General features: G+C 50.1%; 1 protein-coding gene across 2 annotated transcripts; it reads right to left on the bottom strand.

Annotated features, from left to right (window-relative positions):
* Nucleotides 1-2,986: 2,986 nt before the first annotated feature.
* On the bottom strand, nt 2,987-26,428 carry ARHGEF5 (Rho guanine nucleotide exchange factor 5). 2 transcript variants are annotated; one of them, XM_042926945.1, is made up of 17 exons: nt 26,347-26,428; nt 21,590-21,720; nt 19,654-19,918; nt 16,756-18,663; nt 16,227-16,284; nt 15,732-15,796; nt 15,273-15,526; nt 12,010-12,170; nt 11,354-11,506; nt 10,944-11,073; nt 10,576-10,650; nt 10,042-10,131; nt 8,763-8,920; nt 7,999-8,160; nt 6,380-6,450; nt 4,515-4,619; nt 2,987-3,804 (listed from the first exon to the last, which is right to left on the bottom strand). In XM_042926945.1, the coding sequence occupies exons 3-17, from the start codon at nt 19,682-19,684 to the stop codon at nt 3,647-3,649; spliced, it is 3,579 nt and encodes a 1,192-aa protein (XP_042782879.1). In that variant the 5' UTR covers nt 19,685-19,918; nt 21,590-21,720; nt 26,347-26,428; the 3' UTR covers nt 2,987-3,646. The 2 variants fall into 2 exon arrangements, with proteins under 2 accessions (XP_042782879.1, XP_042782878.1); XM_042926944.1 differs by having other exon boundaries at nt 16,756-19,918.
* Between the last annotated feature and the right edge of the window lie 317 nt (nt 26,429-26,745).

Raw genomic sequence — 26,745 nt, 5'->3', positions numbered from 1 at the left:
TGAGTCTTCTTTGTGATCGTGGCCTCGTTTTTTTGCAACGCTCCCTGGGAATTCGGCACAGTGAATGGATGCTTTGCTTCCCCCTCTTCCAAGGGACCGGCTAGAGAAATGTCCACTCCGTAAATGCCATTTAAAACGGGAGGGTTGGAAGAAGTGGGTCAAAAACTTGCTAGTGCAGAGAACGTTCTCAGTACATTTGAGTCAGGACTGAACTTGGCATCTGTTCCTCGTTAGCTCATTGGCTGGTAACCTTTGCCCCACCCCCCCCCACACCTGATTTCAGAGTTAGAGGATTACATTCAACACCAGCCTTGGAGTTGCTGGAATCACGCAGCTCCTGAGTCATGTTTACAGCAAATGAAACTCTAGGGTCACTGCACTGTTAGTGATAGAACCAACAGACATTTATGTAGAGGTTTGAAGAACACAAGTCTCAGCGATGTGTCCTGGGGTGGGTGGGTGAGAAGTAGTTGTCTAGAAAAGGCCACCGTACCCAACTGCTGCATTTCTAATGTCATTAACGAGAGAAAGTTATGATAAGGGGAGTATCACTTAATACTTAAAAGAGTACAGACTATTATAGATAGAGCAACAAGGGATCAGAGGAAACTGGGCTCATTTCAAGGGAATAAATCTACGTGTGAAAGAAGGGGAGCCAGTGAGTATATTTTCTTTTAGATTTTCAAAGACTTTTAACCAACTTCTATCCCAAAGGCTAAAAAAAAAAAAAAATCACTCATCATGGGACCAATATCCACTTTGTTTTGAATCATGGATCTAGAATTGTTTCAGAGACAACGCAAAATTAGGGGAAATAAATACATCTCAAACTGTGAGCCTTCCAGATATTAACATGTAGGCTGAAATTATTAAAATTATTACAAATGACCACAGCAAATAGTACACAATAAAAAAACTTAAGATCATAGTTAACTGTAAGTGAAGAGTTAATGGTGAAAATAAATTTTAAAGAACAGCATTCTAAGCTGTGTTAGTGGTAAAAGTGATAGATGGAAATTCAGTGTGGTCAAGGGCGCAAAGGAAATAATTCAGCATAAATCTGCTAAACTCCAGGCATGTTACAATCCAGAAAAGGGCAATAAAGAACTATCCTTGATGTCTCTTGAAGACACTATCCATGTGCATGGTTTTGCTTAAAAACAAAAACAAAAACAGGGGCGCCTGGGTGGCTCAGTCGGTTGAGCAGCTGACTTCGGCTCAGGTCATGATCTCGCAGTCCGTGAGTTCGAGCCCCGCGTCGGGCTCTGTGCTGACAGCTCAGAGCCTGGAGCCTGTTTCAGATTCTGTGTCTCCCTCTTTCTCTGACCCTCCCCTGTTCATGCTCTCTCTCTGTCTCAAAAGTAAATAAATGATAAAACAAATTAAAAAAAAAAAACAAAAGCAAAAACACTGTATATTCATACGTGCCTCAGATGTAATTCTGTCCCAAACATGTTGGTAATGGTTGTTTGCACAATCTCTTATAAGAAATTGCTGTTTCTAAGATAATGACATCAATCAGAATTCAAGAATAAGTTGTGTTGAATTATGGAAATCTGAAGAAAGAAGAAACAATAAGTAGACCTATACCCAATTCTCCAAAACCCAAAGGATAGAAAATTTAGCAATTCAACTGAGTAGAGGTTACTCATATCTAAGTTTTTGTTTGGTTTTTGTTTTTAAAACAAAAGACAGGCAGAAGCCAATTGCCTTTTAATCTCCCAGATTAGGTGAGAATAACCCAATTAAATGAATACATATTAAATATCTAAAGGCAGTTTTAGTCTTACAAATGTCAGCTTCAAAGACACCCAGAAAGCCTTAGCAACTTCAAACAAAGAAGTAGTCATTCAACTAAGAAAATTCTTTGCGTGTGTATCATTCAGAAGTTGACATTTTATCTCTTTGGGAAAATAAGGGAGAATTTGCCTAGAAAATATAAAGATTGGGATACAGCTCTGTTCGAGCCACATGGCCAGTAGTCAAATACTGGTTTGAACAAATAACGTGGATTATGTTAATTATTACAGCTATTAAGAAGAACCAATTGCTAATTTACATACAGTATATACATATTAATATATCATATTAATAATAAAAAGCTGGCTTTATGAAAATAGTGAAAACTTCAATTGAACTTCTCTAAAACCATCCCTATTTTAGATTTTTCAGTCGTGTCAACTTCTTTAGGATAAGTGAGTCCCATCTTACTACAGTGATAATTTTTCTAAAAATTAAGCCAGCTAAATTATATTTTAGGATGGGTAGAAAACAGAATGTGTTAACAAACATGAGACTATCGTGTTGTATCATCCTTAATTGGGTAGAGGACAAAGTTTATACCATTATTCTTACCTTTGCACAAAGCTGCAATGCAATGCTACTCCTGGGCACTCCTAAAGATGAAACAGAGCAGTAGAATGTCCACGGAAGAACTATAATGATCCAGCTTAAAAGGTGACTATGTGAGGGCTCTATGTGAAAAATCATACAATGATGCTCAATCGAGGAAGGCAATCCAGTAGGAGATAGAGAATCCTATATTGCAGAGCTGGATAGGACTTTGAGATTACTGGGTCCAGTCCTGCCTTTTACACTTAAGGAAACCGAGACATGGACAGGCTGAACTATGGCAGTACAGCAAGATGGTCTCTTGACTTGGGTTCTCGGACTCTTCCATTATAGCATGCTACTTTTCACAAAGCGGATGAAACAGCTGGGAAGATACCTTCATCATAATTCAAATCAAAATATAAAATCACGAATGGTCTCAGTAGGATTTCCAAATCCATTCGAACTAACCTATGCTTAACCTATAGGTTCAGTAAAAAAGGTTTGAATGGGGTTTTTACCACTCGTCAATTCCTTTTAATCCCTTGTACAACCTCTGAGGCTGTAACAAACAGAAAAGCTGCCCAAACTCTTGGGAATCATAAAGCAAGAGTTGGCATCTGTCCTGATCTAGGCACCATCTTGGTCTTTCATGGTACCTAAATCAAATGGCCTAGAATTCTCACGGAATTCCATGTTCCAAACCCTGTTCAGTGCTCAGGAGTCTGAGAAGAAAACACTCAGAGAAGTGCCAAGTTTATTAGTGTGAGAGAGTACAACCCTCACATTGCCACCAACAGACATAGATCCCAGAGATGCATGCCCTGACCTCACACCAATAATTAGGGAAAATCTCTTGAGTTGGAAGGCACCTTAGAGGTCACTAGCTTGATCCTCTCATCTGATGTGTTAATCCCCCTTAAACATCTCCCTCCAGTGAACTGAAATCAGATTCTGTTTAACTTGTAGCCACGATGGAAACTTTGGTCAGCCCTGAACCTGTACTCTGGAAACAGAGAATGTTTAAGTACTATATGGTAGTAGAGGTAAAGTTCCTTGGCTTAGGCCCCATTTCTCCCTTTTCTTATGAGAAAAGCTTCTCAGAGTCCAGTGCAAAGTCCTTCAAAATCCCTCCACCAAGCACAAAGCACAAAAACAGGAGGTTTGGGACTAGCAACTGGTAGTGGGTTTTTGTTCTTGAGTTTTCAGAAGGTCTAGTTCTTGGTCCACAGAAAGCCTCTGTTGCAGGGTTCTGGGGCCAGCCCTTTCCAGGAACATCTTGTCCTTATGCTCAGGGGATTCCTCCCAGAGAAAGCTAGGTCTGCTGTTCCACCAGCTGTAGTTTGGCAGTCTTGACTCGATGAGCTTCCTTCAGGTTCCGGGCACGGACTTCTGGGTTGGAAATGAACTCCACTTGTTGCACAGGGAACCAGCCTCGCTCCCCATCTGAGAGTCTCATGCCCTCCAGCCAGCCTACAGGCAATGGGTGGGAAGAAGAATTACCCAGGACAGACTCACAATAATTCCCCCAGACTTTTCTGAATGGTAAGGCTGAAATGACTAGGGAGGCCCCAGCATTGGGAAATCCAGTCTCCCAGTATGTTAACCATGCTGCTCTAGGTCTGGCAAGGTCTACAACTGCCTACTCCTGAACTACTCTTACGCATTCAACTATGCTTCCCCCAAAATATATGTTGAAGTTCTAACCCCAGGTGCCTCAGAATGTGACCTTGTTTGTGAACAGGGTTGTTGCAGGTGTAATTAGTAAGGTTAAGATGAGGTCATACTGAGCAAAGTGGGCCATTAATCCCATATAATCAGTACCCTTACAAAAAGACAGAAATTTGGACACACACACACACACACACACACACACACACACACACAGAAGGAAGACAGAGGTAGAGATCGGAATTATACTGCCATAAGCCAAGGAATACCTGGAGCCACCAGAAGCTGGAAGAAACAAGGAAGGATCTTCCCTGAAAGGCTTCAGAGGGAGTACGGCCCTGCCAACACTTTGACCTCGGATTTCTGGCTTCCAGAACCATGAGAGAATAAACTTGTATTGTTTTAAGGCACCGTACTTGTGGTACTTTGTTATGCAGCCCTAGGAAATGAATACATCTACCTATAGTGTCCCACCTCCAACGCCCAGCTTACTCCTGGGCTCTCCCTCTTACCATCGCTGCTCTGCTGAGTCACCATTACCACGTCTGCCTTCTCTAGCGCCAACTCGTCATTCTCTCGGGGTTTGTAGGCTCGAAGGCACTGTACTTGCGGGGAGTCTTTGGAAGAGAAGAGGGTGAAGAGAGGTTAGGAAAGGCACATGACTGGAACAGAAGAGGAATTACAGGGGAAGCATATGAGGACTCAGGATAAAGTCTGGGCTTTAGAAAGTTACAGACAAGTGAGACAGAAGAATCTTTCTCCTCTACCAGGAAACAAAAGGGCCAATAAGGAAATGAAAATACTGGAACTGAAATGAGTCAAAAATTCTATTTCTCCGGGGAAGATGCATTGAGAAGTCCACTGTAACAACCTTCAGTGACTCATTACAAATACTCAGATTCTGCTAGAGGCCCACATTCCCTCTGTAACTTTCCCTGACTCTCCAGTCCACCAAGGATCCTGAACTCCTTTAACACTAATTGTCTAGGCCACACCATCTACCTCTTGTCTAATTGCCTTGTGTATGTGTTCTGCCTCTTCAACTAGATTGTAAAATCTGAAGCTGTGACTCATTCTCCATTTTTGTCACAGTACCTACCAGATCGGGCTGGAAGAGCTGCAGCCATGGGGCTCCAGGTACAATCAAAGTAAGGCACTCAATCCCCTCAGCTTTGGTTTCCCCACTTGTAAATGACTGGGTTGATCAAGATGACCCCTCGGGAGATTTTCTGTATTTCTGTGTTTTTCTGAGCCAGAGGAAATTTCGTTTTTAAGATCAAGATAACAAGCCTCAGAGGTCTTCTGACCCATTAGCCTCCAACCTTACACTCTTTCTCCTTTACCACACTGCACTGGTTCCCTCAGAAAACAAACAGAATGCTGCATTATTGTCTGTATTTCATTTACATTTCTTTTTAATATTTACTAATTTTTGAGAGAGACAGAGAGAAAGCAGGACAGAAGATCCAAAGTGGGCTCTGTGCCGACAGCAGGGAGCTCGATGCAGGGCTCAAAGTCACAAACTGTAATATCATGACCAGAGCTAAAGTTGGACGCTCAACTGACTGAGCCACCCAGGCGCCCTGATCCATTTTCTAAAGCTTATCTCCAATCTGCCACTCATAAGACCACAGTGAAGGAGGACATCTTGCCTTCCTTCCAGCTGGGGGACTGAAGGCCAGCAGATGGGTTCACAGAGTGAATAAGGTAATAGAACTCAGTTTACAACCTGAGTTCTCCTACTTCCTTTTCAGAGGTTCTTTGTATTTGTTTGTTCTTTTGAGTCACCAGTGTTCCTTTGTGTTCAGTTCGTCTCTGGATACCAGTTAGGGAATTCTCGCTGAAGGACAACTGTGGGGCTTTAGGAGACCCAGAAATCTACTCTTCACATGAATGCCAGACACATGCATAATGTGCGTGTATGTCTGTGGCTACCTGGAAGCCTGGGCTAAGGGTGGTGAGCTCAGGTCATTCTTCACAGGAGAGGGTGTGGTTATGACAGATCTACTGGGTTGCTTCCTTCCACAACTCCTACTCCAACCATCCTATTTCTCCCTATTTCCCCAAGACGTTCAGGCAGGTAAAATCTAGGCAGAATAATCGCAGGATAGATTTACAGGGACAAATATTTAAAAAGAGCAAATTATGGCCCAAGGGAGAAGATATACGGCAGAGGAGGTGGTGGCATAGTGGTGAGTAGTCTTAGGTGGATCATCTCAGCTGCTTAAGCTCCAATGGCCAGACTTCCACTCTGAAATTCTGGATAAAAGCAATAAGTGGAAGGTTCTCAGAGTTACCACCCAGCCTCCTAAAGTCCTGCATCCAAAGGTGACTTCTGGCCCTGCCATTTTTCTCTGCCTTTTATACCCTCACTCACCGTAACACTCTAGAAGGTCCAACTCCTCTCTGGGCATGGCCAAGGCTGAGATCCATCGAAGCTTTTCACTTCTGAGAAAACAAAGCAGGGTCAGCTGCTTCAGCTGTAGCTCTGGGGTAGAGGACAAAGGCCAAGGATGGGGTAGGGAAATGACTGTGGGAAAGACTTGGCCGGTTCAAAGCATTGTTTAGTTCAATGACATCAAGCACAAAAGTCAATGGGACTTTGCTTGGTTGGAAATATAAGATCTCCAACTGTGTGTTAATGTGTTTTGTCACCCTTTATTTTTCTCCTTCTCTTTCCAGGCTTACCCTCTTAATAGCATATCTTTCAAGTGGGGACAGAATGTTAGCTTTAGACACATGAGATTTTCCATTTTGTAATAAGCAAGATGTCCATCTTAGTTTAGATCCCCACTATCACTCTGCAGAATTCTCCACACTCTACTCCCCACCTCCCTTCCTCCAAATACTTCAGAGATGAAAAATATTTTGTAATCACAATTAGATCAGGGAGACATCTGTGCTATTTTTTTTTTTTTTTTTTTTTTTGGTCGTGCAATATATAACCCAAGCTGATTTTGTAATCATCTGAAGGATTTTGCATTATCTTAGCCTCTGCTTCCAAAAACGCTGGAGTAATTGAGAGCTGACACTATTTCTATTCCAGGAAGAGGCTGCCCCAAATACTAAACAAAGAACAGGAGTCTGTAACTGACTACCTGACGGTGGTCACAGTTTGCATACAAACCCCTGTACCAGCCCCTCTATTCCATAAGTGAAGACGGGTAAGGTCGATCCTACCCAGAGATGTCTTCCAAGAGACAAAACGGAGAAAAGTATCTACAACATAGGGATCGATCCTCAGACCATTTAGCATCATGTCAAACCTTTAAAGGGAGAGGCTTCTTGTATCTCTTGTAACAGCAGCAACAGCTATGAGCTTATAGTTTGTTCATTGTTTTAGGCACTGTTACTACATTTTATAGGTATTATTTTTAATACTCCCCAAAATGTATGTGTGTGTATTATATTATTATAATAACGTAATTATATAATATGATATATTATAAAATATATAACATATTATAATATATAATAATGTATATTATTATTATTACTAAAAACATGAGCAAATCACGGTTGTCAACACTATGGATTTCTGCTCAACAGAGGCCTGGGTTGGAAAGTGGGAGGGAGGAAAGCTAAAGACCCCCCAGTGCTTGTCTTAGTCACAAAGTGTCCACCAGCCTTCGGCACTGCAGAGTTTCTGGCTTATACACATGACTCGTGGACGTCAGTAATTCAATTCTTTAGTTACTCCATACCAGCCCGTCTCTTCTCTGTTGTCTCACTCGCTTTGTCCTTCTTGACTGAAGAGCAGAAAATAGATGCTAAACATCGGCAGCAACTCTGTACCCCTTCCCACCCCGTCTCCTGCAAGTCGTCTATTAGCTCAGAGTTTGGGTTTGGATTTCTCCTCGGATGCTCTCAGTCCGGAATGGGCTAGATCGTGCTGCGGCTGTCCTCTGGACACAGTTTCTGTCTCAGCCCCACTTTCTTCCCAGGCTGTCCTCCCTTCCTCCCTCCCCCCGACTCCTCTGCCCAGCCCCATCTCACTGGGTCTCTGTGCTGAAGAGGAACTCAGTCTGGGTGCCCTGTGCGTTGTGCAGCAGGAAGAGCCGGAAGAGGTTTTTGTGAGGTCCGTGTAGCTTCATTTCACACTTTTCCCCTCGGATGGAGGAGAAGGGAGCATGGTCGAATACCAGGAACCGGCTACCCCTGCAAAATACGAGGCTTTTCAACTTGATTCTACAGTTGTTATGCTTCAGCCACCATCATACCTTTGGATTCAAAATCCCTGTCCTTTGCAGCTTGCAAATCCTCATAAAAACCACGAGGTGGTGCTACCTTGCTCCCAAGATGGTGGCTCCAGAGAACCCAGGGATTTGTCACAGAGCTGGGAAACCACATGTCTAGTACAATGAATACTTCACCACTTTAAAGAGTTGAAGAGATCGAATCAATACCAATTTTCTAAAGCCCTTAGGACCAAAGAGTTAGGATCTGGAATTGGCTAAGAACCTCTAGACTAGTAGGCTGAGTCTAGCCCAAACAAGCTAATTTGAGAATGCGAGCAGCTCATTTGCTACATTTTGCTCCATGTCTACAACATAGTTCAGGCCCTGCCACGTGATCTTGTGACATAATTTGGTGGGATCCCCTTTTCTGCTTCGGACCTTTCTTTCTCTTCTCTAGCCCATGACCTGCACTCCATGGGTTGAGCCACTGAGAAGGGCTCCCCCAGGAACACGACCCTTTACTGTCCCTTTTAGTCCTGCCCTCTGGCCCCATCCCCTTTCCCTCCCGTTCTAGTCACTGACTCTCGGGGCCGAGACAGCAACAGACAGTCGTTGAAGAGATGCAGGTGAACTGGACGCGTGTTCAGTTTCCTTCGCGGCCCTGGGGACAGACTGAACTCGAGGGCCGTCAGCTCTCCACTCTTCACCAGCCAGCGTGACTGCGATATGAGCGGGAATATCTACAGGGAGGGGAGGACAGAAGAGGCAGCGCGTCACAGACAGGGCAAGCGAGAGGCTTCCTTGGTCCCGCCCTCCTCACCATGCCTCTTCCTCGTGGCTTCCGCCACTGACACCCTCTTCCACATCATCCTTCCTGTTCATCACCCATCCACTTAGACTGTTCCTCCCAGAGCCCTCTACCTACCACTGTCTACCGTGTGGCCCCCACGTCCACCCATCAGGCGAACAGAAGGTGCCTATGCTCCAACCCAGGACAGTGACTATGTGACAAAGCCCAGCCCTAGAAGCCTGAACTGAAGGACAACTGGATGACCCCAGTCGAGGCATGTGAAGGAACACGGCAGGGAACCGTATGCTGTGTGTCTTAGAAGTTAAAGGATTCGTGCAGTTCTGACTTTTGTTCTTTCTCTGATTATAACCAGAGACGTAACAGGAGCAGCTGGAGCCGTAAGTGGGAACAGGGATAAGGAGAAGTAGGTGGGGTCTGCTCGGAGTTGCAAGTTGGGTAAAGATAGGGGTGCTGGAATACAATTAATACGGGGATAAAGGATTCCCCTCTCTTCGAGGGAAATAAGGATGGGACCTGTTCTGAGGCGGAATCTGAATGCGGAATGCTTATTTTACATTTGTATTTTGATGGGAGATTTTGGCCCTATATTTGGAATCCACTTCACATTGCGTTGGTTAGATTAGATGAAGACTTGATCGCATATTGACTGATTTAAGTACCAAATGTTACTGTCATCAAGGCTTACACTGATAGGTTCTCCCTCACCTGTCCCATTCCCAAATGCACATTCTCCCCCTCAGGTAACCCCTGTCCTACCTTTCTCATGTGCCCCTTCCAGCCTATCTCCACGTAGACACAAGCAAATGCATGCACAGATCTGTACCCACGGTAATATGCTACGGTACGCACAGCTCTGTGTCTTTCCCTTTTCAATTAACAATATACCACAGAGATTGAAGTAGGCATTTGGGTGTCCCAGGAACAGGCCAGAATAGAAGACACACAGCAGTAAGGGCAGAGACCGGGACGGCGCGCGCAAGATGGTTCTACGCTAGAGGCTTGCCTGTGGCGGCTTCCCAGGCAGGGTGGAGGTGCAGGGGACCAACTCACTTTGCACTCAAACTCAATCTTCTGGCTCAGGTAGATGAGCTCCTCTGTCCGGCGCATCCTCTGGACATTGTTGTTGCAGTCTCGGATCAGCTGAACCGTGGGTAGGTTGAGGAAAGAGGAAGAGCACTGTGTTAGAGGTTTTGATCTTTGAGTCCTCTGCAAGAAATCTGGAAGTTGGTTGCGACGGCCTCCGTCTTTTCTAGCAGGCTGGAATGGTGTGAGGGCAGCACCAAATGGCAGTTCTAGGCCTCGGGTATATTTTGTATGACCTGACGCCATTCCGGGGCGGAGTGGACGTAAGATTTAATCTGGGGCTGGTGGCAGTGACAGCATGGCCCCTTGGTGTAGAGCATCCTCAGTGTGGGAAGGAGGCTGGGGGGAGGGGGCGGGTGTCTGGAGGTTTGGTGGGTACAGTGAGGTGGCTGAGCGATCCCATGAGCAGGGACCCCTGCTCTCTGGAGTCACGGGCCTGCGCAGAAGAATTCTCTGTGAAGGACAATCCTGGGCGTCTGAGTGGGGGTGGTGGCTGCTTACCTCCTCCAAGGCATGATGTGCCTTGGTGGCTTCTGCTTCCTCTGAAGAGCCAGGCTGTGTTCTCTTCAGAATGTTCTGTAGGACAAACAGTAAGCAGGAGCCAGATGGAAAGAAGGGACGGGAAAACAGGAAGAGAGAACTGTGGGTAAGCTACTGAAGTCTAGGAACCAAATTTTTGCAGCAAATTCACCCTGGGGGAGAGCGGTGAGGGCGGTGGGCAGAAGAAGGCTCACGTGGTCCACAGGGTGTGGAAGAGGGGCAGAAGCATGCATGGTCCCGGGCCCTGGGGCTCCCGGAGATCATTTCTTTCGGGTGGAAGGAAGAGGTCTGGGGGACAGGGCGGCGGGGGCGGGGGGGACGTGCTGTACCTGAAGCAGCAGTTTGAGACGGGTGATGCGCTGGAAAGGCAGGATCAGGAAGGACTTGAGGGAAAGGCGCTGGCAGACAGGATCGCTCTCCAGCTTCTCCAGAACCTCCCGGAAGCTGCTGTTGCTGTTCCTGCGTGGGCAGCGAGCCTCCAGTGAGGAGGGCCGTGGGGAGGACTGGGGACACAGCGGAGGCACAGGGAGTAGAGATGCAGTGGAATGTCTATGGTGGGGGCGCCCACGTGTGACGGCTGAGGGCGTCTGACCTGGAAGGTGCTTTGGGGTTGGGATCACAGAGCAGGCACAAGAAACATGGGCTCTTGGGATGCTGCTCGGGATTGGGGTCCGGGGGTTTTAGTGCAGCAAGGTCACTGCAGGGCTCGCGTGGGGACTGAATAGGGATCAGGTCTCACAGCAGGACTTGGAAGGTGCGTTCCTGGTAGGTCTGGTTGGTGACGTAAGGCAGGTAGACCCGGCGGAAGTTGGGGGCATGGTTCAGGACCACATCGCACACTTGGAAGGTGAAGATGTTGTTCTCGAAGTTCTCCTCCAGGTCTGAAAGGAACCTGTATAGTATTCACACACGTCTCATGAGACTTGGGGGCCTCACGTGAGCAGCTGACGGACCCCTCCTACACCTTGAGTTTGTGACTCCTTCTTTCTGTTAGGCGGTAACTTCTACTGACTGTCCTTAGCTCGGTGCCCCTGCCGTGCTCTAGCGTTCTCTCCAAGGCAATCCCTAGTTTGCCCCGATCTAACCCTCTGCTCCTTATATTCCATTTCTTGTTCTTCTTTTGGTTCTGCTCTGGCTCTCTGATCTTCACCCGTTGCCCATATCCCATCTCCAGTGCATCCCCTCAACCTGGGAAGCATCTCTCATTCATCTGTTCACCGGTTAACGGATCTACCCACCCACATACCTTCGCCCCTTCTTTGCTCTCCCTATTCCCACAGCGCTGGGAATCATGGAGGGAGAGCAAGGAGAGGGTTTCTGAGAGAAAAGAAAACCCAACTGACAGTTTAGAGGCTAAAGACACCGAGGCTGAGTTTGGGACAAGAGGAATCTCACGTGGTGCTGACTTCACGCACGTCCTGTAAACGAGAGAAGAGCCACTGGTATTCTTGGTTGGTAAGGGTGGCCCGCAGCGGGGCGGAAAGCTGGAAATGGTCCACTGCCACATGCAGACTGCGCAGGTATGAGGCCTCTGACACAATCAGCTCGAATTTGGCCTGGAGGGTAGGAGAGGAGATTGATTAAAAATAGTCACCGAGGGGCGCCTGGGTGGCTCGGCCGGATGAGCGTCCGACTTCAGCTCAGGTCATGACCTCACGGTTTGTGGGTTTGAGCCCCACGTCGGGCTGGCTGCTGTCAGCACGGAGCCAGCTTCAGATCCTCTGTCCCCTTCTCTCTCTGCCCCTCCCCGGCTCAGGCTTGCTCTTTCTCTCTCTCAAGAATAAATAAACATTAAAATAACATAAAAAAACAAACATAAAATAACATAAAATAAAATAAAATAAAATAAAATAAAATAAAATAAAATAAAATAAAATAAAATCGTTCTCGAGTCCCTGGCACTTGCTAGCCACTGCATAATGTTCGAGGGGCAGAGCAGGGAAGGGGGCAGACCCTCTCTGATAGCTTGCAGTCACATCAGAGCCTAACCTGGTATCAGGAGGACAGGGACAGAGCATTTGAGGCCGAGGGAAGAATGTGTACAAGCCCCTAAAGGTAGAAGAGAAAAAGGTACTTTCAAGAAGCTTAAGTAAACTGAGTGATTTGGGGAACTAAGTATTTATACTAAAGGAGTGGCAGGACCTGGAGCCGGAGAGGTAAATGGGGTGTCTTCTGGAGGATTCCGTAAACAAGGTAAAACGGTTTGGACTTAAGACAACGGGAAGGTTAAAAGAGGCTTTACGTAGGGAAATAACCTGATCAGATTTGGTTTCTGTAAAGGCTATTTCTGAGCACGGCATGGAGAAAAGAGCCCAAGGGGCAGGGGTGTCACGTTAGGAAGCCGTCGTAGTAATTCCGGGTGACAGAGAGAAGCCTGAATGGCCACGGGGATGGGAGAGGTCGGCCAGTTTCGTAACTTTTGAGGAGGCAGATTCGGAAGAACTTGGTTCTTTGCTAGAAACGGGGGCTGGAAGAGCAGACGGAGTCACAGCTAATGTGTCAGCTTTGGAGTTTGGTAACTGAATGAATGGCGGACTGACTCACTCTCTAAGCCACAGGACTTTGAAAGAGGAACAGATTTAGGGGATGAAGGTGATTTGAGGTTTGGGGAAACACGGGCGCAAGGAGGATATTTGAGAACGAGTTGGTGCTGTTGAGGTTTAATGGAGAAGGTCCAGCACGTGAGAACTTGCGTGGACTTTCCAGCAGGGGGCGCAATGGCTCACGGCCCTGTCCTCCTCGCGCTGGGCCACCCCTACTCTTCATCCAAGCATGCAGCTTCGGGGTAGATGCACGAACAGAACAGAAAAGGCAAAGAAGACACACGCACACACCTGGGTAATGACCCTGGTAATGACGGTTGAGTCCTGGTTCCAACATTCAACTGACGATAGGACTTGGAGTGGCTCATTTAACCTCACTGAACCTCAGAGCTTCTTGCCTTTTTGTGTAGGTACAGTGACCCCCATGTCACAAAGACGTTGTGCCAGTCACCAGAAATGGGGTTGGTGCAAGCACTTCGTAGACCCCAGAAGTGCTATTTTATGAAAGGACTATGTGCATATAAGCACAGAGGCTTCTCTTCTCAGAAACGGAGACCAGGGCTGGCCCAGGAGCCCTGGTGGGATTCCCAGTATGCTGGAGTTGGTGAGAGAGCCAGGGTCCAAACGCTCTCCTGGTGTTTGGTCCTTAAGTATTGGGCAGATCACTGACTTTCTACATATCCTCTGTATGCTTGACAAGTTGAGGTCAGAACAAGAGCCCCAAGCCTGAGTCTCAAAAAAACCTAAACATTTATAGCTGCCTCTGTTTGATTTGTTTATCTCTAAGTCCTTCTGGCCAACATTTTCCTCCTTCCCACCTCTGAGAGAGGGAGAGTCTGGCAGTAATATGTATCAAACTAGGCACCAGACTTCACACTAAAAGCCAGACAGGGACATTTCATTTAAACCACACGGCCACCCTGAAAGGAAGACATCAGTATCCTCGAGTTTTAGGTGAGGAAACAGATTTAGTGAAGTTATCGAACTTGCAGTCACACAGCTACTAAATGGGGAAGCCAGGATTCACACCCAGGTTGGCCTGACTTGAAATTAAAGTACAGTAGAAAACATTTTTTGGGTGACTATTGTGCATTGGGCACTTATCTTTTTTGGCTCTCCCACTGACTATTGGTGACCCAGTTTTACGAATGGCAAAACAGAGAGGTAGAAAGAGCAAGTAATCTGGTCAAAGTTAAAGAGCCAGCAAACAGAGAAGTGGGCTCACAACCAGGTCATTTACTCCGGAACCCAGATACACAAACATGACTCCATGATGCCTTTCCATGGTGCCATACTGTCTTCCTGGGAAGAAAGGTTCTATTATTTTTTTTTGTTTGTTTTTGTTTTTGTTTTTATTTTTGGGACAGAGAGAGACAGAGCATGAACGGGGGAGGGGCAGAGAGAGAGGGAGACACAGAATCGGAAACAGGCTCCAGGCTCCGAGCCATCAGCCCAGAGCCTGACGCGGGGCTCGAACTCACGGACCGCGAGATCGTGACCTGAGCTGAAGTTGGACGCTTAACCGACTGCGCCACCCAGGCGCCCCAAGGTTCTATTATTAAGAGCAGTTCTCCACGTAAAACCTATTAACGGTAATAAACACCGAACAGCCTTGCCACTGGGTCTAAGGACCGAGCTGAGACTGATGGTCATTCCAAAGCCTCTAGGAGACCAGTGGACCACAGGACAGCTACAAAGGACTCAGCAAAAGAGCCACTGCAGGTGCTTTGGTTGAAGAGAAAACCTCCAGTGTCGTGTGGAACCCTGGTTGAAGAGGGAAATTTTAGCCTAGACTGAAGCAGCAGAGAAGGGATTAATTCCACACTCCTCCCAACAAATTCAGAGGCACAGTCACTTCCTACGAGCCCCAAATAGTGACAGGTGGGAGGAAGTGGCCCGTGCCGAGTGCAAGCGGGGAGGAGGGCCAGCGGGAAGGTTCAGAAAGCAGTTCAGACGCATCAGAGTGGAGAGGAGTGGAGAGGAGCGATAGCCGTGGTGCAGGGGCACGTGGTGGGTTTGTGATGGGGACAGCCTGCTCTTGCTGCCGGTGGCGGTAGCGAGCAGGAAATGAGAGCCTTTGCTTTCCCTCCAGTCCGCCCCTGCCCTGCCCGGTACCTCCTGCAGTTTTTGGTCTTCGTGGGTCATGGAGAGCAGCACGGTGCTATTGCGCACCACCGGGATCTCCTGCCAGAGGGAGCCGCTGGAGGCCACGGACAGGCGCTGCAGGTAAGACTCCGAGGAGACCAGGGCCCTCCGGGGCTGCCGGGGGGAGGCGGGCCCGGGCGCCTCTCCCAGGCTGTCCAGCCGCTGCTGGCTCTGAATCTCCTTGTTCAGAACCACATCGCTGTACTCCTGGTAAAGCAGATGGGCTGCAGGGGCGAGGCAGCACGGCAGAGGGAGAGAACGAGAGAGACAGGGATGCTGAGGCACAGAGACAGAAGCCGCCAAACTGCTTCCGGCTCTCCTGGCAATCCTCTCTCCCCGCAGATATCACCACCCCGCAGTGGGGAGCCGCGAGCGCCAGTGCTGGGCAGCAAGCCACGCGGGTCTACGGTTTTGTTTCAAGGTACTCACAGGAGTTGACGAGCTTCGAGCAGCGTCTTGAAAAGCCTCCCAACACCTCCTTTGGTTTCTTCTCCCTGTGGAGGCAAGAAGGGCTCTGGGGTGCTTGCTGGGCACTGAGGCAGAGAAGCCCCAGGTGACTATAGATGAGATAGTCTCTGATTTCTGGGATGTGTGCTGGGGTGTCAGGGCTGAATCCCCTGAAGAGGCAAGTTGTGGCCCGACCCATTTTTAGCCAGTTCAGAGCTTTTCTGGAAGACATACTGAACTTCCACGGGGCGGTTAGTTCATGGCTAACGGGCCTACCTAGGAGGATGGGAGATTCAGACCCAGCTGACGGAACCAGGAAGATAAAAGATGCCCTTGCTCTGGAATCCTGGTCTATGTCTCTTCCCCTCCCCATCTCTGGAAGAGACAGGGTCCCAGAACCCCTGGCAACTAATGGAAATCTCGGTATCCTCAGAAAAGACAGTACAAGTGTGTCTGTTAAGAGAAAACATGACTCACCGAAAAACGATGGTGTCTGAAGGGCCAGGGGATTTTTCTACGGCTGGACCTTTTGTCTCTGAAAATGGAAATGGTGAAGTAACGGGATTTTAGAGGCACACTCTGACAGCCAAAGCAGGAAAGACCTAAAGTGGGAGACGTAGGTATCTGGGGGGATATGAGGGCTCAGCTGGGAGGACAGTGCCCAAGCAGAAAGCATGTGAGGACACTATTCCCAGGTAACGTCCTCGTCCCTGGTGTCAGAAGACAAGAAGAGGAAGTTTTCTCTACTACTAGGAGGACACCGAGCCGAAGAGTTGGGAAAAACAAACACAATAAAAGAACACCATGGCGGGTGACACGGATAGAGGGGAAGGAGAAGGCAGAGTGCTCCAGTGAGCACCACAACACTCTGAGTTGAGGTTGGGTATGTGGAGTGAAGCCAGCAGAGGGAAGAGCAGAAGCCCTGGGGACAGATGAGTGAGGTGGAAAGAGCTGGAGAAAGCGTGGTCTGACACGAGTGTCCCCGTGATCCCTGCTCCTTGCTCACCTGAAGAGCCCTCAGGCAAGATAGAAGGCCTGCGCAGGCCTTGCCGATTCCAGCCCTTGTGCTTACTGGACCCCTCGCGAGGGTCTGCAACCTGCCCGCTGCCGCCCTCCGGGGGTCTCCCTGGGTCTCGCCTGTGGGGCCAGCTGGATGCCTTCTCCAGGTGGGGATGGCTGAGTTTGTCTGACTGCCTTGCTTGGCCTCGATCCAACCTCCTCAGGCCATTGGCTCCTTCCTGAGGGGCTGTTCTTCTCAAAGATCCTCTGGCAGGGGCCTCAGACTCTTCTGAGGGTCCTGGTTCAGAGGCAGGTCCCTGGAGCTCCAGATTCCAGGGTGTGGTTGGGGAAGAGGGACTCAGAAGGGTTGCCATGTTGCTGAAAGCCATGCCAGGGGACACTTCACTCTTATTCCTGCTGGTAGAAGCCAAAGAGTCTGTCGATCGACCCATAGCTGGGGGCCAGGAGGTACGTCCAACAGAATGGGGAGTGGAGACTGTCCACTCTTGACAAACAGGCCTTGGCTTGCCCTGACCCCCTGAATTCATGAGTCCTCCCTGAGTGCTCCTGCTCCTCCCCCTGGACTTTGGGGGTAATGGGGGTGGTTCAGTGGGGGGATCCATAATAGGGACAGGGGGTAGAGGCCTGTAGATCCTTGCACTACTAAAAGAAACAGGATGGTGGGACTGGGACAAATCAGGGGTTGGGGGTAATGGCTTGTTGTATCTCAGTTTGCGGGAGAACGAGGTCTGAGGAGGGTGGGGCGTGTCTGGGATAGAGGGCAGAGGTCGGTGCTGCCTTGCCACAAGGGGGTCAGGAACTGGGGGAAGTGGGCCTTTGGGGGGGCCATGTAGCCCCAAACCTGGGGCCAATGGAAGAGGATGGGCACACCGCTTCAGTGTGGAAACCCCTGCATGGAGATGGCTGTCTCTTTCCACCATGGAGGGTTGGACACGCCTCTTCTCTGGGGTAGGGGGGGGCAGAGGTTCATGGATCCTCATATCTACAGAGACAAGGGGTGGGGAAGAGCCATAGGCAGGAGGCCCTGGGGAAAAGGCTGAAGTGTGTGGGGAGCCCCACGGCTGGCTGCTGTGGGGACTGCTGGACATTTCTGGATTTGAAGTGAATTCTTGAGAGTCTTGCCCCAGAGTGGATAATGAACTAGGGGATTCTGGAATGATCCTGTGGTCCCTACCACCTTTCCTGTCCCTTCTTGGAGTCACAGAGCCACAGACGGCAGGTTTGGGGGGCCTCTGGGGCAACTCTGAATGGGAGAAGGAAAGTGATATTCCCAGCAGGTCCGGAGTCGGCTCTGTCCTATGAGAGCCCGGGAAGGAGTTGCTCCTCAGGTGCTGGACAGCCCCTGTAGGGTGGCTGGGGGAGCTCTGAGGGCTGGCCCAACTGGAGCTGGTGGAGGTTTCCACGGCGGCCTCTGCAGAGGGGAAGCCATGGAGGGCAGCAGCGGGAGTCTCCAAAGCCCCACAGTGAGATGCCCTGTTGGTCCAAACAGATGCTCTGGAGGTTTCTAGAGAATGGGCAGCAAGAGACGGCTCCCTCCTGGGAGAGGCAAGTGGGGAGCTGGCAGATGATGACGTAGTTGTGCTGGGGGAAGCTTCAGCAGGACTGGAAGGAGCTGAGTCTGGTGTCCTTGGAGGAGTCCCGGATGTACTGGCAGAGGCCATCTCAGTCCCCACGCCGAACACCGTCCCCTTCCTAGGCTCAGATCCCTCCTGCTGGCTATCCTGAGCTGCTTCTTGGTCAGGTGACTCCCCAACAGGAAAAGAGCCAGGTAAAGAAACGGGCTGGCAGGACCATCCTCCTGGCTCCAGTGTAGGACCCAGAGCTGTAGGGGATAGTTCCTCAGCCCGAGGCTCCTTCTGAGTCCCAGGAGTACTGGTCATGGGGTAACAGGCGTCTAGAAATAAGTCACAGGGAGAAGAGACCTCAGGGGCTACCAGAGCCAGTGTGGAAAGACCATCATGGGCTTCCCCTTCTCTGGTACTCTCTTGTCTGCCCTCTGCCCACAGCGGGTCCCCAACCCAACTCCCTGGTTCCTCCTCACTTGACCCCGCCTCCTCTACCTGCCCCTCCCCCAGCATCACTTGCCCCTGCAGAACTTGACCTTCTTGCCTTCCAGTTACTCTCCCTGGTTTCCCCACCAGGCTTTGATTCTCCTCATACGGGGCGTCCACGCTCCCCTCTTCTGTCCCCCCTAACGCCCTCCTCCCCTCCTCTCCCTGCTGTAGACCTCGCTGGCCCCGAGGCTTCCTCTCCTCCTCACCATAGCGCAGACCTTCCAATTCCCCACAAAGCCTCGTTCTTTCTCTCTGTTTTGCGAGCATCACATCACCTGGTGTCTGTTCCTGGCTTTGCCCGTGTTCTCCCTCCGTCCCCTTCTCCGGCTCTGCCAGTTGCTCCTGCTCCCCTACATGCCCACCCTCCCTGACAGTTCCTCCGTCCTGGAACCCCACTTCCGCTAGCCCCTGCTCCTCCAGCCCCTCGAGTGCCCCTCTCCCTTGACCTTCTCGCGCCCCCAGAGACCGCAGCTCTTCCCCCTGCCTGACGGAGCCCCGTGGCTGGTTGGTTTCTGACAGATGCTCTTCCCAGGCAGGTCCAAATCTGGGCTGAGCAGAGGTGTCTGGAAAAGTCTCCCCCTTCTCTTCTGCACGTTCCGTTCCCCAAATCAAAGAAGTGAGTTCTGGTCTAAATTCCATCTCCTCGCGGCCACCCAGCTCACTGGATACCGGGACCATGTCCAGGTGTTCATCCTGGGCAGGACGGGCCCCGGGCTCTGCGGGAGCCCGTGTCCTTGCCCGTCCGTCCTCCGGGCTCTGAGGCGCCACCTCCGGATGCTCTGGCGTGCCCCAGGTCTCACCCGCAGCGTCCTCCTGGTTGGTCTCCGCACCTGCAGAGGCTTCCTGGGGGAACGAGGTCATGCTCTCAGCTGCACAGCTGTCCACATCCCTTAGGTCTCTCTGCTGCGCCTCCGAGAGTCTGCGTCGCTCTGCCCAGGTACAGGATGGCACCTAGCCTTCTCGACCTTCGGGCCCCCAGGCGGCGGTCTGACTGCTCCCCCTGAGGGCTTCAGGGGTAACACTGAGCTCTGCTATGGCAGGGATGGGGGTCGAGGCCCTGAGTGGGGGCTCCTCAGCCCGCATCAGGGCGAAGCCCTAGAGAGGAACAAAACACAAAGTGTCCATCACCCTTTCTGCTTCTACCTATCAAAGGAACACAGCAGCAAGGACGAGAGTGGGGGATTTCTTTGGTTCCACTTAGAGTCATTCTTTGAGACAAAAGATACTCAACAAAGTAAGCAAAAGCCTCTATAAAATGTATGTAGGCTTATTTATTTACCCATCTAATAAATATTTACCAATATTTAAGTGCGGGGCATTCAGTGGACAGGACAGAGAAAGACTGTGTCCTCATGGAGGCTTGTGGAGGAGACAGATAATAAATGATTCAATTAGAGGGTGAGACCGTTGTCAAAGAGCACCAAGCACTCCCAGGGGTCATTACTCTCCAGATTGCATTAGGTCATACTGTCTCTCCCGGTCTACTCTCTGGACACCAAGCGTGACTCAGTCCCCTATAACTCCCAGACACTGTGAGTGACACACCCTAGATCTAACAGCCCAGAGAAGCAGAGTCTGAAGGCGGAATCTTCCTCCAAAGCTGCTGATTGGATTAAAATAGGTCCGGCCATTGTAGCAAGTGAGTCTGAGGTACTCAGGCGTAGTGTTATCTCCCTATGTACAGTCTGGATTTTACTCATCTTATTTTCTTCTAGAGTGTCTAGCAGGGCCTTATAACTCATTAATAATTGTGTATGCAATTTTAGAAGCAGCTGTTGTAAAGCGGAATGATAACTAGACTCAGTAGATTAGAACCAGAGCAGACATGGTGCTTGCCCCTTTCTGCCAGGTCCAAGACACCTGCTGGGTGGGTACCCGCTACTCTCTTATACCCCCCCTGCTTTCAACAACCTTATGAACTCCTCCCATCACTTCTCAGAAGATCGACCTTCCCACCTGTCTTCTCACTTCCAAAAGAATACCACATCCCCCACCTTGCAAAGAATTTAGAAACCAATGGAGAGAGGAGCTGCTTCAACTCCTTGTGATTCAGAGCACTCTGTGTTTGGCTCTTGCCACTCTTCCTGCTTCCTGCTCTGAGAGCACAAGAGGCGTCCCTGCCCCGAGGCGCCATGTTCTTTAGCCTGGCTTCTTGTGGCATGGATTTTCTCTTCTTCTCACCCCTCGCCCCCTCTCTGTCAGAGCCATCCCACAACTGAAGCATGGCCCTGGCTTTCTCATCTAAACTGTAAAAGAATTGTTCATGCGTGTGGTCCTCACCTCCTCACCTCTCCACCTGCCTCTATCCACGCCTCACTGGTACCACTCTACCCACCGCCCCCACAATCGCCAATGTCGTGGCTCTTGTCGGTACTGGATACTCCTAACATTAGCACTCTTTCTTGTTATTTGTGAGACTACATACTCCTGGTTTAACCCTGGAAGATTTCCCAGTCCTCTGACCAGGTCACTGTGCTCCTCTGTCTACCACTTACCAGAGATCGTTCACATCACTTCTCCTCTGTAGCATTTGTACGGTTACCATTCTGTGTGCATCTTGATTTACCATCTATCCCAAATAACAGGGGGTAAGCTTCACAAGATCAAGAGCTACATCCGTCTCGCTCAACTGTCTCCACCTAGCCCAATACCCGGCCCACATTAAGTGCTCAGTAAATGGTTTTCAATTACAGAACAAAATTCTTGTTTCCCTCCTGGCCCCACCTGCCCCATATCGCACACGTTGCCAAGTCCTGTTGACCCCACCTCCTATGCACCTCACGTCTGTGCACATCTCTCCATCCACACTGCTAGCCCCTGGTGCGCTCTCCTGTCCTCTGTTACCAGGCCACCTGGGGTACAGCCTGGCCACCAGCCTCCACAGAGCTTCTCCTGCCCTGTTTTAAAAAAAAAATTTTTTTTAAGGTTTATTCATTTTTCAGAGACAGAGAGACAGAGTGCGAGCGGGGAAGGGGCAGAGAGAGAGGGAGACACAGAATCTGAAATAGGCTCCAGGCTCTGAGCTGTCCACACAGAGCCCATCGTGGGGCCCGAACTCACAGACGGCAAGATGGCAAGATTGTAACCTGAGCTGAAGTCAGATGCTTAACCAGCTGAGTCACCCAGGCGCCCCTCCTGCCCTATTCCCAAGGCATTCTCTGCTCTGCATGGGAGTGATCCTGAAAAGCCCCATTTGTAGTTTAAATTCTCCAGTGGCCTCCGACCACCAATGGGATGAAACCCAAACATTTAGCCTGGATTATATGCCCTCCACGCCTGGCCCTCTGCCCCCAAACCCCCTACTCCCATGCTGTGGGCCTCTGCTGCTCCTGTGCTCGGCATCCTCTTCTGCCCCAGTGAACCCTTTATTTCTCTCACACTCACTGCACTTGTAATTACCAAGTTCATGTCTATTTTCCGGGCTAGAGAATGAACTTCATCAGGGCTCAAACACTGCCATGTTAGCTGCTCAGTCTCTTTGCCTGCAGCTTCCTTTGCTCGCCACAAAGATTTATTGCATGGATGAAGAGAGGAAGAAAACAGAGTTAAAAGAACGTCGTTCGATTTTTAGTTCGGTCTTTTACATATCTTGCTAGTTCTGCTCGTTGTAATTTCAGACAGTTGTAGGAATCCTGCAATTTATTGGAACGGCCATTTTCTTATCTTTAAAAAGGGTTTAAATTCTTTCTTTGCAAGGAGTTCTAATGAAGATCAAATAACATTAAAACGTACAGTGTCAACTTTAAGGGTCACAGAAGCGTTAGGGATTGTAATTACTGCTGAGGAAAGAGAAAGAAGAAAAGAGAAATGTAGGATTCATGAGCTGGAAGGATTTTTAGGGACATACAAGAGACGCTTGCAGATGAGGAAAGTGAAGGTCACATAACCTAGGCACTTGTTCAGACTTCTTAAGCAAATGGTACAGGTGAACTCAAACCAAGGTCTCCCGACGCAAGTCTGTGAGAAGCAGCCTCAAGTCCTGCTGGAAGAAGCTGGCAGGTGGCTGGCCTAGAGAAGATCCCAGGGGCCTACAGAACCCACAGCTGCCCCTGGACCCGCACATTTCCTATCTTCTCTAGGCTTAACGTGGGAGCCCAGCACCCAAAACGTCTGCTGTCCTGCTGAGATACTGCACACACATATACACGCTGGCACAGGCACCCATCCACACGTGCACACAGGCCATAAGCCGCCCTTGCAGTTTCTACGCAATAGAGCCTAATATAACCAAACAGGTCCCCAGCCACCCCACAGATGTAGCGTGTGACAGGTTCCTGGGCACCCCATAGACACAGATCCCATCTGTATGGGGCACAGAGCCACGTCTAACATAAGCATACTTGTGTAGAAGAATTTTTATGTCCTTTTCCAGTTAACTGACACGGTGCGTGATTTGCTCCCTATTTCTAGACCTAAGTACAAAATACTATAATCACTATGGATGATACTGTGACGTGACCCTATTCTCTCAACCACACATTAAATAACTGTAGTTGCTCGCCGTAAACACTTTGTGAAACTTGGCTCCTACCGGCCTAAGAAGACTGTGTAAGTCCTAAGTCTTCTGTCACCCACATCTGTATTGTCCTGGCCCTGTCCCCACACACACTCTCATGTCCTCAGGACGGACAGCCTCTACATACACCTGTGTCTTCCTGCTCTGTTCAGGCTGCATCTCTCTGCACCCTGTGCCGCACAGACCTCTTCAGTTCAAGTTACACGAGGCGTGTCTGTCTCCTACAAGCCCACTGGCACTATTCCTGACACTGCCTCTATCCACTTGGAAATAATGGCAGTCACCGGGTCAGCCGCCATTTATCACAGAGGAAAAACATACCCTGTGTCCCCTATACCTGATCCTGTCCTAGTAATGCTATTGCAGTCAGGCACGACCAAGTACAACGTAAGAAAGCTAAAGGAAATCTGCAAGCCATGGTTCCACTCCCATAAAGGCATCAGGAGAGAGGCTTTTTGGATTGCCCGTTATGTTAGTCACCTCCTCATCTCCACTGGGGGGAAGGGGGTGAATAACCACCAATTATCAGAAAACAGGTAAACTGTGGCATCATGCTAAACTGGTCTTCCTCTAGACCAGAGACATTTTGCATCTGCTGACCCCATCCACATGTAACTTCTGGCAAGACAAAGCCCTAAGTCGCTCTATTAATAAATACAGCGACAGAGCTCAGTGTCTCCTTTGGAGCCCCCCAACACCTTAGGTCTTGTCCATTTCTAGTCACCAGACAGGGAATTGTATTTCACAGATTATCCCCTCCTCCCTATCATACTGCTTGTTCTTTGAACCGATGTTGAGTGTCATGTGTATTTTTCAGGACCAGGCTTCCTAGATTTTGTACCGTCAGATTCAAGTATTCTAGAATCTGACTTACATCAAACATCACTGCAATACTCTTGAGATTACAACACTACTGAATTTACACGATACCGTCTATACTCCGGCTCACCTTAGGAAAATACCGCACATATCAAAACGTTCTCATTTTGATTTAGAAAATAAGACCACCATACAGATATGTGCCTTTACTCACTCTTTGATAATATTGTCCACAGTGTTACAAAGATACTAAAATAAGAGAGCTTTCTGGACCACTAGCTTGCTAACACCTGTGTTCTATCCATTTGAGGAAAGCCCCACCATCCCGATGAAAAGTGTAATAAACATCTCTTATGTGTTCCCTGATGCTTGAAAACACCACATCATCCACTGTCTTGTAGACCACACGGGCTTACCTGGAACGTCATTAGTGGCAAATGACATACACCCCACAAATCCATCCACGGCCCTGGTGCCATCCACATAGATAACAAGAGTGTGAGCGCCCTCTGTGTGTCCTTAACACAGACCCTGAGGGGGACCTTGTTCTGGTCCACCTTGCAGACGCTATAAATGACCAGCTCTTGTTCACTCTATACACACAGTGACTCATCCCTGTCTACAGCAGAAGCTGCAAGTCACTTGTTTTGAGTCTACACCACTGACACTTTAGCAACACTGTTCCTGTTCGACCCATGATCCTGTGAGTGACCCCATTTTTGTCCACACCGCATTGTGACCAACCATTCCACACACCACAAATGACACGTTCCTGTCTATCCTACAGACACCATGCTTCATGTGGCCACAGACAACCTCAGACAGACTGTTACGGGAAGCCATACACTCTGGGGACCCCTAATATATGAGGACCCCTGACTATATTTAGAATTACTGTACTCTTTTAAGAGTACATACCTGCCTACCTCCCGGCCTCTCTCCTCCCCGCTACGGTAACAACATGCAATCCTCCTGCTAAAGAGACTCTCTTAGAACTGATATCCCCATCCTTCTTCCTCCCCAGCCCCCAAGAACCCCCTCACTAGACAGGTCTTCGGTTTTGTTAACCCAGGTTGGTTAACAAATGACCTCCACTTTGCTGGGGCCCGGGCCAGGAGCTCCCTCACGCTCCATGTGTAGGTAAAACAGCAAGTCTGAGAAAGAGGCCACATGCAGAGCTGTGTAGCTAGGAGCTGGGACTTCCGCAGGGGCCCAAGGCTGCAAGACCAGGAACGCAAGTCGGGGAGCAAAGGAGGGAAGAAACTGGAAAGGAAAGTCACCCTCTCTCCCTGGTCTGACACACCCTTCCCCCTCAATCTGACAAGAGCCCTGGCCAGAGTTCACTTCTAGGTAGATGGGAAGGCAAATCTGTCTCGGGAATCCAAGATCCAGGAAGGGGAGAGGGCCTGAGATCTGAAACCCCAGGGACATCCGGATTAGCTTTCCTAGGGCAGTCCTGCTGAAAGGCAACCATAAATGATGCTCAGAACTAGCCGTTGATCCGGCACCCCCACCGCAACCCCATCTCACCTCCCCAACTGCAGAATGCAAAGTCACCATCGACAGAAGCTTTGGAAGTACTTCGAATATATGGGGGAATAGGGTGGGGGCAGGGCAGGAGTCCTTTTTACACGTTCAGGCGCTTCGTGGGGCAGAGGAGAGGCGTGTACTTAGACGTACACAGCATGCGAATCCAGAGGAAGATAAATGAAGGAAGGCCCAGGCCCGGGGAAGAAAAAGGAGACGACAAAAAACACCTCTAGTTAGGGGACAAGGACCACAAAGGGAACCTCAGTTATTTCTTACTCCCCGGGGGTTAGGTTTCCCCAGGGCCAAGACCCTGAAGGCAGAGGCCCGATTCTTGGCCCGGGGAACATCTGGGGTCCGGGTGCCCACTTCCAAGGCGGGGACCAGGCCGGAAGCAAATTTTTCAGGCAAGAGCCTTCCCTCTAGCTTCCTTCCTCTTCGGACCAGGGTACTCGGTCACACACCCCGAACTCTGCCTATCTGCCCTGCCCCCCATTTCCGGAGCCCGTGCCCAGAGACCCAGCTGGGGCTGGCCCGGGGTGGGGGGTGGGGGGGGTGAAGGCCTAGACTCCCCGTCCTTCCCGGCCGTCCCTCACCTCCGCCGGGGCTCTACAGCCGCCCCGCCCGGGGCCCCCGAGCGGCGAGGGAGGAGGGCACCCACCTGGGCAGTGTCACATGCCGTCTCGGCCCGAGAGTCCCCTCCGGGTCCCAGGCGCCGGCCGGCCGTCCCCGACGCAGGCCCGGCCGCCCCAGCCGCCCCACCCGCGGCCCGCCCCTCCCCGCCCGGACGGGAGGGAGGGATCTGGCTCTCCTAGGAAGTTTCAGGTGTGGAAACCGCGGACACACCTTCCTGGGGGAGGGGCAGGGCCCGGCCGCGCCGGGGCCTCATTGGTGCGAAGCAGGCTCCCGCGTCAGAGCTGGGAAGTGGCGGGCGGGCGGGCCCGCAGGGGAGCCCGGGGCGCGGGGCGCGGGCGGCGGGGCGCGCGGGGGGCCCCGCGGAGGGCGGAGGGGGGGGCTCTCGGGGGTCGCGTGGGTCCACGCGGCGTGCCCGACTGTTTCT

The sequence above is a fragment of the Panthera leo genome, chromosome A2 (genome assembly GCF_018350215.1).
Source record: "Panthera leo isolate Ple1 chromosome A2, P.leo_Ple1_pat1.1, whole genome shotgun sequence".
Lineage (NCBI taxonomy): Eukaryota > Metazoa > Chordata > Mammalia > Carnivora > Felidae > Panthera > Panthera leo.
Note: the sequence above shows the minus strand (reverse complement) of the source record. Positions and strands in the feature narration are given on the sequence as shown.

What these genes read in the sequence shown, in the direction of transcription:
- ARHGEF5 (XM_042926944.1), bottom strand. Translation starts at nt 19,684, where the DNA reads ATGACCTCGTTCCCCCAGGAAGCCTCTGCAGGTGCGGAGACCAACCAG. An exon ending in AGATTGAGTTTGAGTGCAAA is followed by an intron (nt 8,921 to 10,041) that starts GTGAGTTGGTCC and finishes CCCTCCCTGTAG; the next exon opens with ATATTCCCGCTCATATCGCA. An exon ending in TTGCTGTCTCGGCCCCGAGA is followed by an intron (nt 8,161 to 8,762) that starts GTCAGTGACTAG and finishes CGTATTTTGCAG; the next exon opens with GGGTAGCCGGTTCCTGGTAT.